Raw genomic sequence first — 16121 nt, forward strand, 5'->3', positions numbered from 1 at the left:
GAATCGAGACATCAGCTTGGTGTGGAGTAGACAAGTCGTGTCATTCTACGACAGAGGTGATGTTTCGGTGTGTGTCTCTAAAGATCCCGTAATTCTTCTTCACATTCACTGAGGATAGCAGTGTTATCAACGAATCTTAACATTGATATCCTTTGATCTTGAATTGTAATTCCACCATTGAACCTATGTTTTGTTCCGGTCATTGCTTCTTCACCGTACAGATTGTACAGTAGAGGCGAAAGGTTACATCCCTGTCATCCCTATCTTATACCGCTTATAATCAGAAAACTTCGTTCCTGGTTTTCCACTCTTTTGTTCCCTCCTGACTCTTATTCATATTGTATATTACCTGTTTTTCTTTATAGCTTACCCCTAATTTTCTCAGAATTCCGAACGGCTTGCTCCATTTGACAGTGTCCAACGCTTTTCCTAGGCCGACTAATTATATGAACATGTCTCGATTTCTCTTTAATCTCGCTTCCATTATTTACCGCTACGTCAGAAATGCGTGCCTGGTACCTTTGCCTTTCCTAATGCTAAACTGATAGTCACCTAGCGCATCCTCAATTTTCTGTTTCGTTCTTCTGTATATTACTTCTCTCAGCATTTTGGATGCATGAGCTTTAAGCTGCTTGTGCGATAATTCTCGCACTTGTCTGCTCTTGCAGTCGTCGGAGTTGTATCGATGATACTTTTCCGAAAGTTTAATGGTATATCGTCAGACTCATACACTCTACATGCCAATGTGAATATTCGTTCTGGTGTCTCCTCCCCCAAGGATTTTATAAATTCTGATGGAATGTTATCTTTTCTTTCTTCCTTTATCGATCAAAAGTCTTTATAATACATTTTAAATTGTGATTCTAATGCAGGCTTCCCTACCTCTACTATATCGACTCCCGTTTCTTCTTCTACCACGTCATCATACAAGCCTTCCCCTCATAGAGGCCTTCAGTGTACTCTTCCCATCTGTCCACAGTCTCCTGTGAATTTAACAGTGGAATTCTCATTGCGCTCTTAATGTTTCCACCCTTGCTTTTAATTTCACCGAAAGTTGTTTTGATTTCTCTGTATGCTGGCTCAATTCTTCAGACAATCATTTATCTTTAGATTTCTTCACATTTTCCGTGTACCCATTTCACCTTAGTTTCCCTGCATTTCTTATTTCATTCTTAAGTAGCTTCCGTTTTTGTGTTCCTGAATTTTCTTGAACGTCCTTTTACTCCCTCCTTTCACAGATCAGCTGTAGTATTTGTTTTGTTATCCATGGATTATTCACATTTATCTTTTTATATATGTGGGTGCATTCCTTTTCAACTGAACTGCCTACTGAGCTATTCCCTATCGCAAAATCTATATCCTCGGAGAACTTCAAGGGTACCTTGTCATTCCTTAGTACTTACATGTCCCACTTCTTTGTTCATTGATTCTTCCTGACTAGTCTTTTAAGCTTCATTCTACTCTTCATCACTACTAAATGGTGATCTGAGTCTATGTTTGCTCCTGGTTACGCTTTACAATCCAGTACCTGATTTTGAAATTTCTGTCTGACCATGGTGTAATCCAACTGAAATCTTCCCGCCCTTCCTGCCTCTTCCAAGTATATCTCCTCCTCTTCTGATTCTTGTTCGCTGTTAATAGCCGAAATTTACTGCCGACTATAAATAGTGTATCTCCTCTCACATTCCCAGTTCGAAGTCCATATTCGCTCGTAATCCTTTCTTCTACGCCTGCAACCGATTAGATTTTCATCTGGTTTCCTACCGAATTACCCGTTCAGTATCCTCATACGCTTTCTCTGTATCTTCATTTTCGGTTTGCAACATCCGCATTTATACCTAACTATCGTTGTTGGTGTTGGTTTGCTGTTGATTTTGATGAGAACAGTATTGTCACTGAACTGTTCACAGTAACTCCCTATTTGTCCCACCACCCTATTCATAACGAACCCTGCTCCCATTATGTCATTTGCTGTTGCTGTTGATGTTACCCCAATTGACCACAAATCTTCGTCTTCTTGCCGCTTCTATTCATTGACCCCACTATATCTAGATTGACGCTTAGCATTTACCGTTTCAGATTTTCTAGCTTCCCAACCACGGTCAAACTTCTGACGTCCCATGCCCTGGTTCCTAGAACATTGTCCTTTCGTTGGTTCTCCGGTCTTTTTCTCATAGCTACCTCCAATTAGCAGTCAACTCCCCACTGTGACTAAGGAACCTACAAAATAAGTATGTCAAAATATCTGCTAAAAACGGATAGCTACTTCAATTTCAGAAAAGCTTAGAGTCCAAAAGTCACTTTATTGAGATATAGCTACTCATCTGAACCACGAGAGCTGAAAAACACCGAGTAGATGCTTAGTTCGCCATATAACGGCATGGACAAGCAAAAGCAAAGGAAGGACGTAGATGGCGTCGTGGATCATATATAAACATAAATGCAGACGAGAACCAACAATACCAGACAGTCCGTCCCTCAGCTCCGATGAAGCTTTTCTGCAGGTTTGCTTTGAATGACGGGCGTTTTCTGTTCATCTCCAATTGGAAAAATTTTTCTGCTACTCAAGGCTCTTTTCCAGTTACCAATGAGAATCGAGTTCTGTAGCAGAATGTCCTATCATTTAGCGAAGGGAATGAAAACACGAAGCAAAAGGAAAAAGAGGTATTACTCCAGTCTAGGCAGCGAGATCACAAAAGACTACTGCACAGAGCACTTGAAGAACAAACATAAATTAGCAGACTTAATACTATAATAACCTGACACTGTCAGTGTTGTAGAAAGCGATATTTAAGTATAGTGTTGTAGTTTTCTTTTGGAAGTCTGGAAATTAATGTCACCTGGGTAGCTCCTGGCGACACTGTCGACAGACAAGATTGCTGCTTATATTGCGTCATTTTACCACGATTATGCATCTTTCATGCCACACAGTAAAACGTTGCACAGCATAAATATATTGCGCAACAATATTAAAGGCTCACTTTTTCGATGCACAAGTTTGAAATTTGGCTCAAACGTGCCTACAACCTACCTGTAACGTAACCCTCGGATTCGGCGACTCTTGAAAAGGCAATGTGTCGACATATTCGGGAAAGTAGTCCATAGCCCAGAAGTTCGTGAGGGTCACAATGAGGATTATTAATATCAAATTGGCACCAAATTTTAGGATAATTCTGTCCAACGCGACAGTGGACTTCTCACACGGCCGGTTGGAGTGGCCGAGCGGTTCTAGGCGCTTCAGTCTGGAACCGTGGGACCACTACGGTCGCAGGTTCGAATCCTGCCTCGGGCATGGATGTGTGTGATGTCCTTAGGTTAGTTAGGTTTAAGTAGTTCTAAGTTCTAGGGGGCTAATGACCTCAGATGTTAAGTCCCATAGTGCTAAGAGCCATTTGAACCATTTTTTGCACACGACGAGGAAGTCGTTACACCCCTTCTCACCCAAACTTCACCCCTTCTTTCGACTCCTCTCCGATAGACGTCAGAATCGCTGAAGCTCTAGCGCCTGAAGGAGTCAAACTGCACCTAAATGGTGCCGAAGGGGTTATGAAACTCTCAGGTGCTAGAGTTACCGCGAAGTGAATGTGTGTCTAAGTTCCTGACAATTACATTTGTAATTTGTTCAAAAAGCTGCACGGGTGCCACGAATGATGTGCCTCTGATTGGGGGACTCTTTGCCGTCTAATTCAAGCTCATGTTAATATTGCAGCTGCCCCTCCCCCTCTCCGCCCCCCCCCCTTGATATGGCGCAAAAGGGTGCGATAAAGGAAGGACGGAAAAACATAAAAACGCTTTTAAGCTTAGGATCACGTTCAAATGCAATAGAATAAGATCGAACCTTGTGGTTCCAACCAATATATCGGGCCATAAACTGCTGCTGCGCTACACTCCACGGACGTCAGATGACTTTTAATTGGCCTAAAACCCCATGATGTCCTTAGCGTTGGGTTGAAACGCCCGCGGGTTCGCAGAAGTGTCTAGAACGTCGATCTGTGGCTCATCGCACTGCGAACTGTCAGTGTTGACCACGAAATGTGCAGCAATCATAGCCCCAAAGGAGGGCGTGGTTTCAATGACGTCCTTTATCCCACCCCTGAGGCCTCTTCATGCTGATTCTGAGCCACCCATAACAAAATCGAGTGATTTCAATACTGGATGTCGCGATTCTGACCTACATTGCAGAGGCGTCAAAAGAAAGGGTGAAATGTGAGTAAGGGGGGGTGTGTCGACCTCCCTATAATGTGACACGTTCACAGAGACGTTGGGCAGAACTGTGCTAGTATTTAGTGTCAACATGACATCAGTAACCTACTGTACAGCTCACATGAACTGAGCTGTTGCCTCTCTCTTGCTTGAATCGACACCTTCGTGTTCGAAGTGTCTCCCAGCCTGAGAGTGAAGTCGCGAGCCTCCGTGCCTTTGCATCGTTACAGAGAATGCTTGTAGACATCTTTGAGCTAAATTTCAAACGTGTCGCAATGTCCATTTACAACAGAAAACATTTGCTGAGTTTCCAAAAAGTGATCATTTAATTACATTCTTGCGCAGTGATATTGTAACCAAAATTTTTGAGTTTCGAATTATGAAGATGACGGTGATACAGGGACTCGAATTACTAACCCATGTAGACACTGGTTTATATTAAGTTATCTGAAGACGACCATTTAACTTTTCGAAGCTAGTAACCGCTCTATCCCTCCTTGCAATCTACGCAAATTAAAAGTTTTCCAAAAGAAGACTACAGCACTAAACAATCTGCCTAAATCAGAATCAGCAACGAAGCCAGAGATCTGAAATTGTTCTTGGGTCTGTCCGATGCACTGGGGATGACTCTAACATTCGCCGAATTTAAGAATCGTCTGTAAGAAGATTATTTCCCGGTTCCATTACTTCAGAGTCAAAGCACGCGGAACATACTGGAAGTCTTGGAGACTGAGATCATTCCGACATCACGCCCCTGCTGTTTCAGGCTCCTCAACCACCACGTAACTGGGAAGGCATCCGTGATGCCACGGAGTACGGCAGCGACTGCGTGCAGAACACCGGCACCGGTTCGGAGGACTGCCTCTACCTGAACGTGTTCGTGCCTGGAGTTCCAGAGGAGGGCGCAGGGCTGCCCGTCATGTTCTGGGTGCACGGCGGGGGCTTCTATACCGGCAGCGGCTCAGACGACGAACACGGCCCAGACTTCCTCGTTTCCTATGGCGTCATACTGGTCACCATCAACTATCGCCTAGGACCGATAGGTATGTCTGTTGCACTTCCATCAGAGTGATATGACTAACTTCTCTTCTTGATTCTGAAACAGTTGCTGCTTTTTATGGAGCTACTGGAATTTTCTCTCCATACATCCATAACTCTTCCTTTTTCCATTTTAAATTCCGCCTCTCTGTAGATTTAAACGGTTCTTTCTTCTTCTCTTCTTCATCGTTATTACCCTCTCTACTTCAAGTCACATTAATTTTATTTTAATGGTTAATTGCTTTGCAGTTTAATCCTGCTAGAGGTGCTCGCACGGTCGATCTTTATGTTTCAACGATTATCTGTACTGTTTCGCTAATCTATGTACCTTGGTCATACCAGTTAATATATGAAAATCAAACTGTCAAATGTTCAAGGAAAACTGCGAGTAGTTGCCCTTGACTGGAAACATTAGCAAATGGCTCAAAAGACTGTCGAACATACAGAGGCCAATGAATGACACTGTGCCACGTTTTTAGCAGTAAATGCGTTCTTGCACTGACGGGCCGCAATCTGTAGTTCTCGCATTATCCCTGATATATACAGGCTGCATCGAAAAATAAAATGCGAGAAACGCTTAGTAAATTGTGTAGGATGGGAAACATTATATTTTTCAGAGGGAACTCTTATCCGGAAATGCGTTATTCCGGGGGTGTAGGGGTTAGAAGTTTGATGGTACTGGCGTCAAAACTTCTTCACACTGTAATTCGTATTCCCACGTATTAGGAAACCCATTAGCTATCAGTGTAAATTAGACACACGGACGACATCTGTAGATGTCACGATTAGCAGAAAGATCAACTTTAGTGCAGAGCCCATTTCAACAAACTCACAAATTCATCGTTTTTGCTATGTGGGGCTTCAGATTTGTATAACGGTTCGCATTTGTTGATAGATAAGTGTTTCCCTTTTAGTTATGAATCTGTCATAGAATTACATTGTGCAATACGCAAATTAAATGGTAGTTTGGCCCATTTGGTTTGTTCGGTGGCTAGGTGCAAGTCCTTCTACACTTCCGGGAAACAAATTAGTGCACCTGGAGAGGTGCAAAATCGCTATGTTAATACAGTTAGCGGATTACTTGTTTGGGCAATATGTATTGCCATCATTAGATGGTAGTTACACCATACAATGATTAAACCACTCTGTCACATTAGGCTTACGAAATATGCATAAGAAAGGGGAGACATTACCACGAAATGTATTTGTCAACTTTACTCGAAATCCGTGGTTGCTGCAGAAGACATGTACTTAATTCAAAGACTTACTTAATCGTTTAATCAGTAACTGTTGTTTTTTAGTTAATGTTCGTATTAAACAACGAGTGAAAGAATAATGAAGCATTATGAAAAGCCATAGATAATTTCTGTGCTGAGAAATTTAATCACAAGTAACTATTCCTGAAAAAAGTATAATAAAACTAAAATAAAGGAACGGCTGTCGCAATGTGTCATTTGAATATTTTTTTAAAATAATGTTTAAAAAGAAGTAAAGCATAGCCCATATGTACGTAGAAATGGTATTAATCGGTATCCACAGCATAAAAATGAAAATACAATGCATCTTGTGTCTATTTTATGTGTAGATAGTAAAAATGAATACTAGTGACAAAACCCAATATCCAAGGTTGCTAGAACTGAAGTTATAGAAGCATTGCATCGAATAAGTACTATCTGTTGATGTTACTATCTAGTTAACTGATATCACATCGTTACATCATGGGAGATTTTTGCATTCCTGAAAAGTCCATGTGAAGTACACTACAGACAACTGTCAGCAGACTGGAAAAGTCCTTGTCAGGGAATATAAGGCAAATTGTTTGAAGTTCATATGTCAAGCTGACGTCCAAGTATCAGGTGGCAAGGAATGAAGAACATTTTAAAAGAAGGGTGGCAACTTGCTGAATAGTAATGTATTCTTTCCTGTTCTTGAGCAGGTAAGAAATTGTCAGGTCCGTCTCAAAAAGAAGAACATCCTACGATCTTCGATTGCTCAATTTCCATACTCGAAACTGATGATAATGAGAAATTGGACGCATCAGATATTGTAAAAGAGTTATCGTCTCCCAGCCGATTCAAGGAACTAACAAAGAGAAGGGTTTAAATTGAGCATATTAGGAAAAAATTGAGAGCAATGGAAATTTGGCTGCACTTTCTGAAACTATCGACAAATGAGATGTCGGTCTAAGAGACAAATGTCGAAAATTTTAGAATTTCCACCATATTGGATTCATCATTTTCATCTTTACAATGTTATTATAACAAATTCGCAGGTAGCATGGTCAAAAATTGCGATACCAGTTTTCATTGAATGAAATTCTTTTCCTCTCGTTTTTTATTCGTCACTTTCAATTAATTGAATTCATTATCACATTCTTTATTAGCAAGACAGGAAACGCACTCTTCTCTTCTTTCATCTATCTTTCGCTTCTCTTGAAGCTCATCGAGGTTTCAAATTTCGGTCATGCTTTCGTAATTCTGAGCCATTGCGCTCAGGTGAGGAAATATGTATAAGCGTTAGAATACTGTATTTCCACAGCGAAACTGCCTTTCCGAATTTATTTCTGACGGACAGTCATCACTATTTACGTATATATAGTGAAGTACTGAATAAAAGTGTTTGAGATGTTATTCGGATTGGCTGTTAGCATTTAACGAGACCGGTAGTAATATCCCAATAAATTGATGAGTAAGGAGCCACTTGCTTAAATATCAGCCCTGTTCCTTCAGGTTTTGTGAGTACGGGAGACGCTGTCGCACCTGGCAACGCAGGACTCAAGGACCAGCAGCTGGCGCTGACCTGGGTCCAGAACAACATAGCCAACTTCGGCGGCGACCCTCAGCAAGTGACTCTCCAAGGACAGAGTGCTGGAGGCGTGTCCGTCTCACTCCACTTCGTGTCGCCCATGTCCGCAGGTGAGCACCGTCCGGCACCACACTGCTGCTTCCGGTCAGTCTTTCGTTCTACAGACATAAGACTTCGAACAAGCACAAAAGGAATATTTTAAGAGCGGATATGGTGGTGGTGTGAATGGCTCAAAAACTGAATGGGATACATTTTGAATGTATTCCCCTACAACTCAGTATTATAAGGAAGTAATACCACACTTCAGCACAATAAGATTGGACCATGACTGTATACGATACACTTACTTCATTCCTTAATGAAATTTGTAACAAATAAAATAGCAGTTTTCCAAACTCACAGTTCACGTCATGGAGTCAGTATCACAAGAATAATCTTCTTAATGAAGGCACATAATTTCATCAAGAAAGACATCCATTATTCACAAACAAATGTTTTCAAAAACTTGCCAGAGCCATTACAAGCTCAATTAGCAATATAGTTCAGTTTAAGAATATCAGAGTAAAATACAGTGAGAAACAGCACTTTTCGTGTGGTCGAGTATTGCGTTTCGCAGTTACTGGAGCTTCCTTTTCGAGATGTTCCAGTCTCATTAATGTGGCGACCTAGCAAAAGCCTGAATAACTACCTTTTGCAAGTAAGTCAGAAAATTTAAATGCTTTTGTTAAAATTAGAGAAAATCGAAATTTGTGAAATTCGGTGACAGGAGGAACAGGACTTCTCTTCAGACCAGTGCAGTGTTATAAATACAGAAACAAAAAAAGAGTAATGGAGGAATAGACCGAACAATGAGTAAGAAAATAGGGATGTCGGTTGGCTACCCCCCCCCCCCCCCCCCATACACACGCATACACACACAAGCACGGAAGAACAAGTTTATATGCAAACTGTCTCCACTGCTGATGAAGAGATTGAAGAAATGTATGATGAGATAATGATAAATAATTCAGATAGTAAAGGAAGACGAAAAATTGATTGTGATATGGGAGTAGCATTCGATAGTAAGGAAAAGAAAGAGAAGGAAAAATAGTAGGTGAATATGGGTTGGGGCAAAGGGATAAAATAGCAACGTACATGGTAGCATTTTGCACTGAATATACTTTAATCATCCTTTTCTCTTGGCTTAAGAAACCATGAAAGAAGAGACATGGAGACACAGAAAGTTCTCATACTGATTGTATACTGGTAAGACATTGATTTTGGAACAATATTTTAGACTGTAAGACTAATATCAGATGTGGATTCTGACCACAATTAAATGGTCATGAACTATAGATTAAATCTGTGCAAGTTACAAAAGGCAGGAAACTAAGAAGATATCATGTGGACAAGTTGTAAGGACCATTCGTTGTTGAAATCTCAATAGAAGAAGGCATCGATTGACTACAACAGGGGAAAGGAATACAGGAGAAGACTAACGGGTACGTTTCAGAGATGAAATGGCGAAGGAAGCAGAGGATTAAATAGGCAAAAAAGACAAGGTCCAGTAGAAATATCTAGTCATCACACGAGAAATTGAATTTCATAGATGAAACGAAACAATATGAAATGCAGTAAATAAAGCAGGCGAAAGTGAATACCAACGTCTAAGAAACGAGTCTGACAGCGAGTGCAAATGTCGAAGCAGGAATGACTAGGGAATGAATGTGAAGATACAGAAGCATACATCACTAGAGGAAAGGTAGATACCTCCTATGGGAAAATTAAAGAGATCTTTGGAGATAGGAGAGGCCCCCGTACGAATATCAAAGATTTAGATGGAAAACCAGTACTAAGCAATGAAGGGAGAGCTGAATGGTCTGTACAAGGGAAACGAACTTGAAGGCAAATTATAGAAAGGAGAGGAAGTGCATGAAGATGAGATTAGAGATATCATACGGCGAGGAGTATCTGACAGAGAGCACCGAAGACCTAAATTGCAACAAGGTCTCTGAAGTAGAAAGCATTCAGATTTTCTCGAGAGAGCCAGCCGTGACAATACCACTGAACCTAGTGTGAAAGATGTGCAAGATAGAGAAATGAAGGAATAGGCACGAAGCAGTATTGACTTTGCAGCATCTCTCAGGAATTAAGTTAAGAATAGGCAAACCTACTTGTATAGCGTTTGTAGAGCTAGAGAAAGCTATTGACATTGTTGAATGGAGTACACTCTTTGAAAGTCTGAAGCTGTTGACAGTGTTGAAAGGAGTACACTCTTGGAAAGTCTGAGGGAAATAGGGACGAAATATAAGGTGAAAAAGGCTACGTACAACCTGTGCAGAAACGGGACAGCAGTTTCGAGTGGCACGAGAGGGAAGCTGTGATTGAAAAGGAAGGGACAAAGTGTCGTGGCCTATCCCATACATTATTCAATCTGTACACTGAGAAAACACTAAAGAGAACCAAATAAAGATTTGGAGAAAGAATTGAAGTTCACGGAGAATAAATAAAATATTTGAGGTTTGTCGATGACATTGTGATTCTGTCACAAACAGCGGAGGACCATTTGAGTGGAATGGACAATGCCTTGAAATGAGTATGTAAGATGAAGATCAGCTAAAGCAAAACAAGGGTAGTGGAATGTAATCGATTTAAACAGGCAATGCTGGGGAAATTAGATTAGGGAAAGAGACACTAAAGGTAGCAGAGGAGTTTTGCTATTTTTCAGTAAAATAACTAATGATAGCCGAAGTACAGAGGATATAAAATGTAGATTACCAATGGGAAAAAAAGCATTTCTGAAGAAGAGAAATGTCTTAAGATCGAACATAAATTTAAGTGTCTGGAAGTAATTTCTACAGGTATTTGTTTGAAGAGCAGTCTTATATGGAAGTAAGACGTGGACGGTAAGCAGTACAGACAAAAAGAAAATAGACGTTTCGAAATGTGGTGCTACAGAAGAACACTGAAGCATAGGTAGAGAGAAAAGCATTTTGTGGACGCATTCTGAGACATCAAGAGATCACCAATTTAGTGTTAGAGGGAATTGTGATGGATAAAAATTGTAGATGGATACTAAGAGATGAATACAGTAAGCAGGTCGCACTTAGTAGTATCTGAAGGAAAGACAGAGGGTAAAACAAAAGTAATAGCTGGCGTTCACCAAGGAAGTGTTATAGGACCTCTGCGGTTCCTGACTTACGTTAGCGATTTAGGGGACAATATGAGCAGCCTTCTTAGAGTGTTTGCAGATGATGTTGTCATTTTCTGTCTTGTAAAGTCATTAGATGATCAAAACCAATTACAAACCGTTTTACACATTATACCCGTTTAGTGCGAAAAGTGTCAATTGACTGTAAACAGTAAAAAGTGAAAACTCATTCATATGAGTAGTAAAAGACTTACTACGTCTTCTACGGGCCATTCTGAAGCCGCTTATGCAAAACAACCGCACGAAAGAACAATTCCAGTGCGTTCAAAGGGCCGTATGATCACCCCTATATATGGCGCTTGCTGGCGACGCTACTGGTGCCCATAATGTGCACCTGCACTGAATCCTAATCCTGTGCACCCCTCGTCGGCGCCAGGACATGCTCCCAATTCCACCTAACTTTCATACTTCCTTGAAGGTGTTGCATTTTGGGTGACCAGCAGTGTAAAAGTCAGAGATCTCACGGTAAGATTCAAGTGTTCGTTCCTCCCGCACGCTTTTCTAGTGTGGAACGGTAGAGAGATAGCTTTATTCGAAGAACCCTCTGCCAGGAATTTAAATGTTAGGTGGTGAGTAATCACGTAGTAGTAGTAGTAGAGGGTTTGTTTGGGCGCACGACTGCAAGGTCTTCAGCGCCCGCTCAATAATAAAGGGAGACAGGTGCCAAGAAAATACTCAGAACATAAAACACAGGTAACAAGCTTTGAAAAATATGTGCCTACCCACACCGAAGCGTGGCAGCAGGGCGCCAGCAGTAAAACATGGACAACACAGGAAGAAAGTGGTAGAGGGAGCTAAAACAATGTAGCAGATGGAAGTGGCTGGCTAATCGCAAGGAAAAAAGGAAGCAGTCAGCCACTCTGCAATACACTGAAACCTTCAGCCTAAAAGTTTAGGCCAGAACCGAGACACATCACAAAACTTTAAAACCCTAGACACACACGTCTCATCGTTAGCGAAAACACAAGGCAGATCCCCATCAACTTGTGCTTCTGCTCTTGCAGTCTGTTAAAATGTGCCGGACAGAGATGTGCACACCTCAAGCATCACAAAACGGAGGATCCTCCCGCCGTAATAAAAAGCCATGTGTGAGAGGACAGTGCCCGATCCGAGTACGTGTGAGGGCCACCTCTTCCCGCCTGAGCAACCGGCAGGAGGAACGCCACGGCCGAGTTGTGGACTTCACCAACTGCAGATTATTGGTCGTCACCGCCAGCCATTCTTCCTCCCACAACTCCATGCACTTCCTGTGGAGTGAAGAGATGACAGACTGCAAGGGAATAGGACACTGGACCACATCCTGCTCTCTGCTGGCCTCCTTGGCAGCCCGATCGGCCTGTTGATTGCCCCATATTCCTACATGACCAGGCACCCAGCAGAAGGATACCTCCTTACCCCGCCGTTGGAGCAAGTACAGTTAGTCATATATCAACTGGACCATCTCCACATTTGGGAACAGATTCTGCAGTGATTGTAAGGCACTAAGAGAATCGGTGCAGAGAAGAAATCGATCGCCACGAACACGATTCATCTGCTCCAATGCCTTCAGGATCGCGTGGAGCTCCGCTGCAAAAACAGTATATTCATCAGGGAGGCGAAGCCGGTTAACGTGATCAGGGAACACTACAGAACAGCCAAGGAAATTCTCCTGTTTGGAGCCATCAGTAATCACGTAGACGTAGATGTAGATACGTAAGGTGATGTAGCACTTACCTTCGCCAACGTAGGCTTGTTTTTACTATCAAACCGTCATTAACTGCGCGTCACTTTTCGTATTATTTTTTCTTTCTCCTCCCGCATGCTTCTTCTGCCAGCTGACTGAATCACCCTACAACATTTCAATAATTCCGACACCTCTCGTTAACTCTAAGAGCAAAATGAGGTTGTATCGTAGATCCTTCCATTCGTGGGCCACTGTAGTGCCTGTACCGACATACTCGCCTACGTTAACAGCACCAACTACCTGAACAATAAATTCACCCTATCAACAGATCCTACCGAATATATTCCACTTACGCAATATTTACGTCAGTGCTGCAGTATACCATTCATTCATCCTAGACTAATTCCCAACAGCCTGATCCAGCTCTGACCACCGTCGCCCACACTTCCCAACATCCAACAACCAAATTTACTCCGCAGGTGTAGTACCTAGTTCCTACACTGTCCTATTATGCACCCTTCATCACAGTGTACTTCCCTTCTAGACTTACCACATTTCTCCTGAGCGTATCATCACACATACACTATGTGATCAAGAGTATCCGGACACCCGCAAAGACATACGTTTTTAATATTAGGCGCATTGTGCTGCCTCCTACTGCTAGGTACTCCATATCAGCTACCTCAGTAGTCATTAAACATCGTGATAGAACAGGGCGCTCCGCAGAACACACGGACTTCGAACGTGGTCAGGTGATTTTGTGTCACTTGTGTCATCCGTCTGTACGCGAAATTTCTACACTCCAAACATCGCTACGTCGACTGTTTCCGATGTGATAGTGAAGTGGAAACGTGAAGGGACACGTACAGCACAAAAGCGTACAGGCTGACCTCGTCTATCGACTCATAGAGACCGGCGACATTTGAAGAGTGTCGTAATGAGTAATAGGCAGACATCTATTCACACCATCACACAGGATTCCACACTGCCTCAGGACCCACTGTAAGTACTATGACCGTTAGGCGGAAGGTGAGAAAACTTGGATTTCAGCGTCGAGCGGCTGCTCATAAGCCACACATAACGCCGGTAAATGCCAAACAACGCTTCGCTTGGAGTAAGGAGCATAAACATTGGACGATTGAAAAGTGGAAAAAGTTGTGTGGAGTGACAAATCATGGTACACAATGTGGCGATCCGATGGCAAGGTCTGCGTACGGCGAATGCCCGATGAACGTCATCTGCCAGCGTGTGTACTGTCAACAGCAAAATTTGGAGGCGGTGTTGTTATGGTGTGGTCGTGTTTTTCATGGAGGGGGCTTGCATCCCTTGTTGTTTTTAGTGGAACTATCACAGCACAGGCCTACACTGTTTTGAGCACCTTATTGCTTCCACTGTTCATGAGCAATTCGGGGATGGCGATTGCATCTTTCGAGCACTTTTTCATAATACACGGCCTGTGACGTTGTGGTTACACGACAGTAACAACCCTGTAATGCACTGGTCTGCATAGAGTCCTGACCTGAATCCTATAGAACACCCTTGGGACGTTTTGGAACGGCGATTTCGTGCCAGGCCTCACTAGCCGACATCGATACCTCTCGTCAGTGCAGCACTCCGTGAAGAATGGGCAGCCATTTCCCACGCAACCTTCCAGCACCTGATAGAACGTAAGCCTGCGAGAGTGGAAGCTGTCATCAAGGCTAAGGATGGGTCACCACCATATTGAATTCCGGCATTACCGATGGAGGGCGCCACGAGCTTGTAAGTCATTTTCAGCCAGGTATCCCGATACTTTTGATCACATAGTGTAACAATAACCACCGCTCAGTAGCGAAATGCAGCTGCATCCTTCATTGCAGTAGCCATATAATCGACTCCTATATTTCATAAATACCTGCAATAAATATAAATATTTTATAAAACTTCTTATTTTATTAATGTTAAATACTCATGTCCTAAATTCTACTAGCCTGATGACCAGAAATGTGGTCGTACCAGAGCGCCCCTTATCCCACATAAGAGGAAGGGAATAGAAAGGTCAACAGTGAAAACAGATCCACTTTTGATCACATGCATACTGCTTGCGTCCACAGGCTTGTTCTCACGACTCATCGTTGAGAGCGGCAACTTCATCGCCCGGCCTCCACTGCCGGCGGCAGTGGCGCGGCAGCATGCGTTCCGCCTGGGCGCCCTCCTCGGCTTTGACACGGACGACTCGGAGCAGCTCATCACCTTCCTGCGGTCCGTGAACGCTACAGACCTACTGGTGGACAATTCACTCATCCTGACAGAGGAGGTGCGTGAAATCTCGCATTGTAATGGTTCACAAGATTTGGTTTGTAGCTTTTCATAAACATCTAGATTTTGGAAAATTATCTGCCTTTATACCTTACCGCTTGTTTAAAGCCCTATTCCCAGTACAGACAGCTGAGAATGTACACTAAACAAAGGCGTTCTGCCAAGCCCGTGTACCAGGATCTTGTGTTTCCCCAAAGATTACTTGATAGTACGCAAATAAAAGAATGCTTAGAATCTTCTCACGTCCTTCTTTAAAACCATAGTGCTCATCCACCCTTTCTCATAGGATGCTGTCAGCATAAATATAAAACAATGAAAGGTGGCATACTGCAGCCCTGACGTAGGTCCTTTCTCACATTTACTGCTTTACTCACTTCTTTGTTGGTTTCTTTGATTATTTTTATACGATTGTACAGACTATTAAGAACTTTAAGTAACTGTCTGGGGTAGCTCGTTTTACCAGCCCCTCATATCCATCATTCCTCAGAACCCCCTTCTCTTCATGGTGTGTAAACACGAGACGCGTTTCTGGTTTGAATTCTCTATGTTTTTCAGTAAGTTTATTCACTACAAATATTTTATCAACACGTGAGTTGCCTGGCCTATAGTCATATTGTTCCTCAAGCAGTAACATCTTTATAATCGCTGTTGTTCTTTCATTTATTGATTTTGTATAGATTTTGTAGCCGGTTGTCATAATATCGAATTCTTAAAAACTGAGATAACTATCATTATCGTCCAGTCTGCAGTATTTGTTGTTGTTCTCAACACAAATCGTACAAATGAAGCAACGGATGTTCCACCATGCTTCAGAAGTTTCTCATTTATCTTATCTATCTAGACAGCTTTCCTATTCCTATTCGTTTACAGACTTTATTTTAATTCTTCCTTTGATATTAAGCTAACACTTAAGTTTTCTTGTGA

At 42.3% G+C, this 16121-nt stretch overlaps 1 protein-coding gene across 1 annotated transcript in view; it reads left to right on the forward strand.

The window, feature by feature from the left end:
• The window catches only part of LOC124606232 (fatty acyl-CoA hydrolase precursor, medium chain-like), a 97260-nt gene that overhangs the window by 13930 nt on the left and 67209 nt on the right, over positions 1 to 16121 (forward strand). Inside the window, exons 3-5 of the mRNA XM_047138208.1 lie at positions 4970 to 5246; positions 7971 to 8156; positions 14993 to 15195. Of these exons, the coding sequence (XP_046994164.1) occupies positions 4970 to 5246; positions 7971 to 8156; positions 14993 to 15195 (666 nt within the window). The remainder of the gene's footprint in view (positions 1 to 4969; positions 5247 to 7970; positions 8157 to 14992; positions 15196 to 16121) is intronic.

Source organism: Schistocerca americana, chromosome 3, assembly GCF_021461395.2.
Source record: "Schistocerca americana isolate TAMUIC-IGC-003095 chromosome 3, iqSchAmer2.1, whole genome shotgun sequence".
Classification (NCBI taxonomy): domain Eukaryota; kingdom Metazoa; phylum Arthropoda; class Insecta; order Orthoptera; family Acrididae; genus Schistocerca; species Schistocerca americana.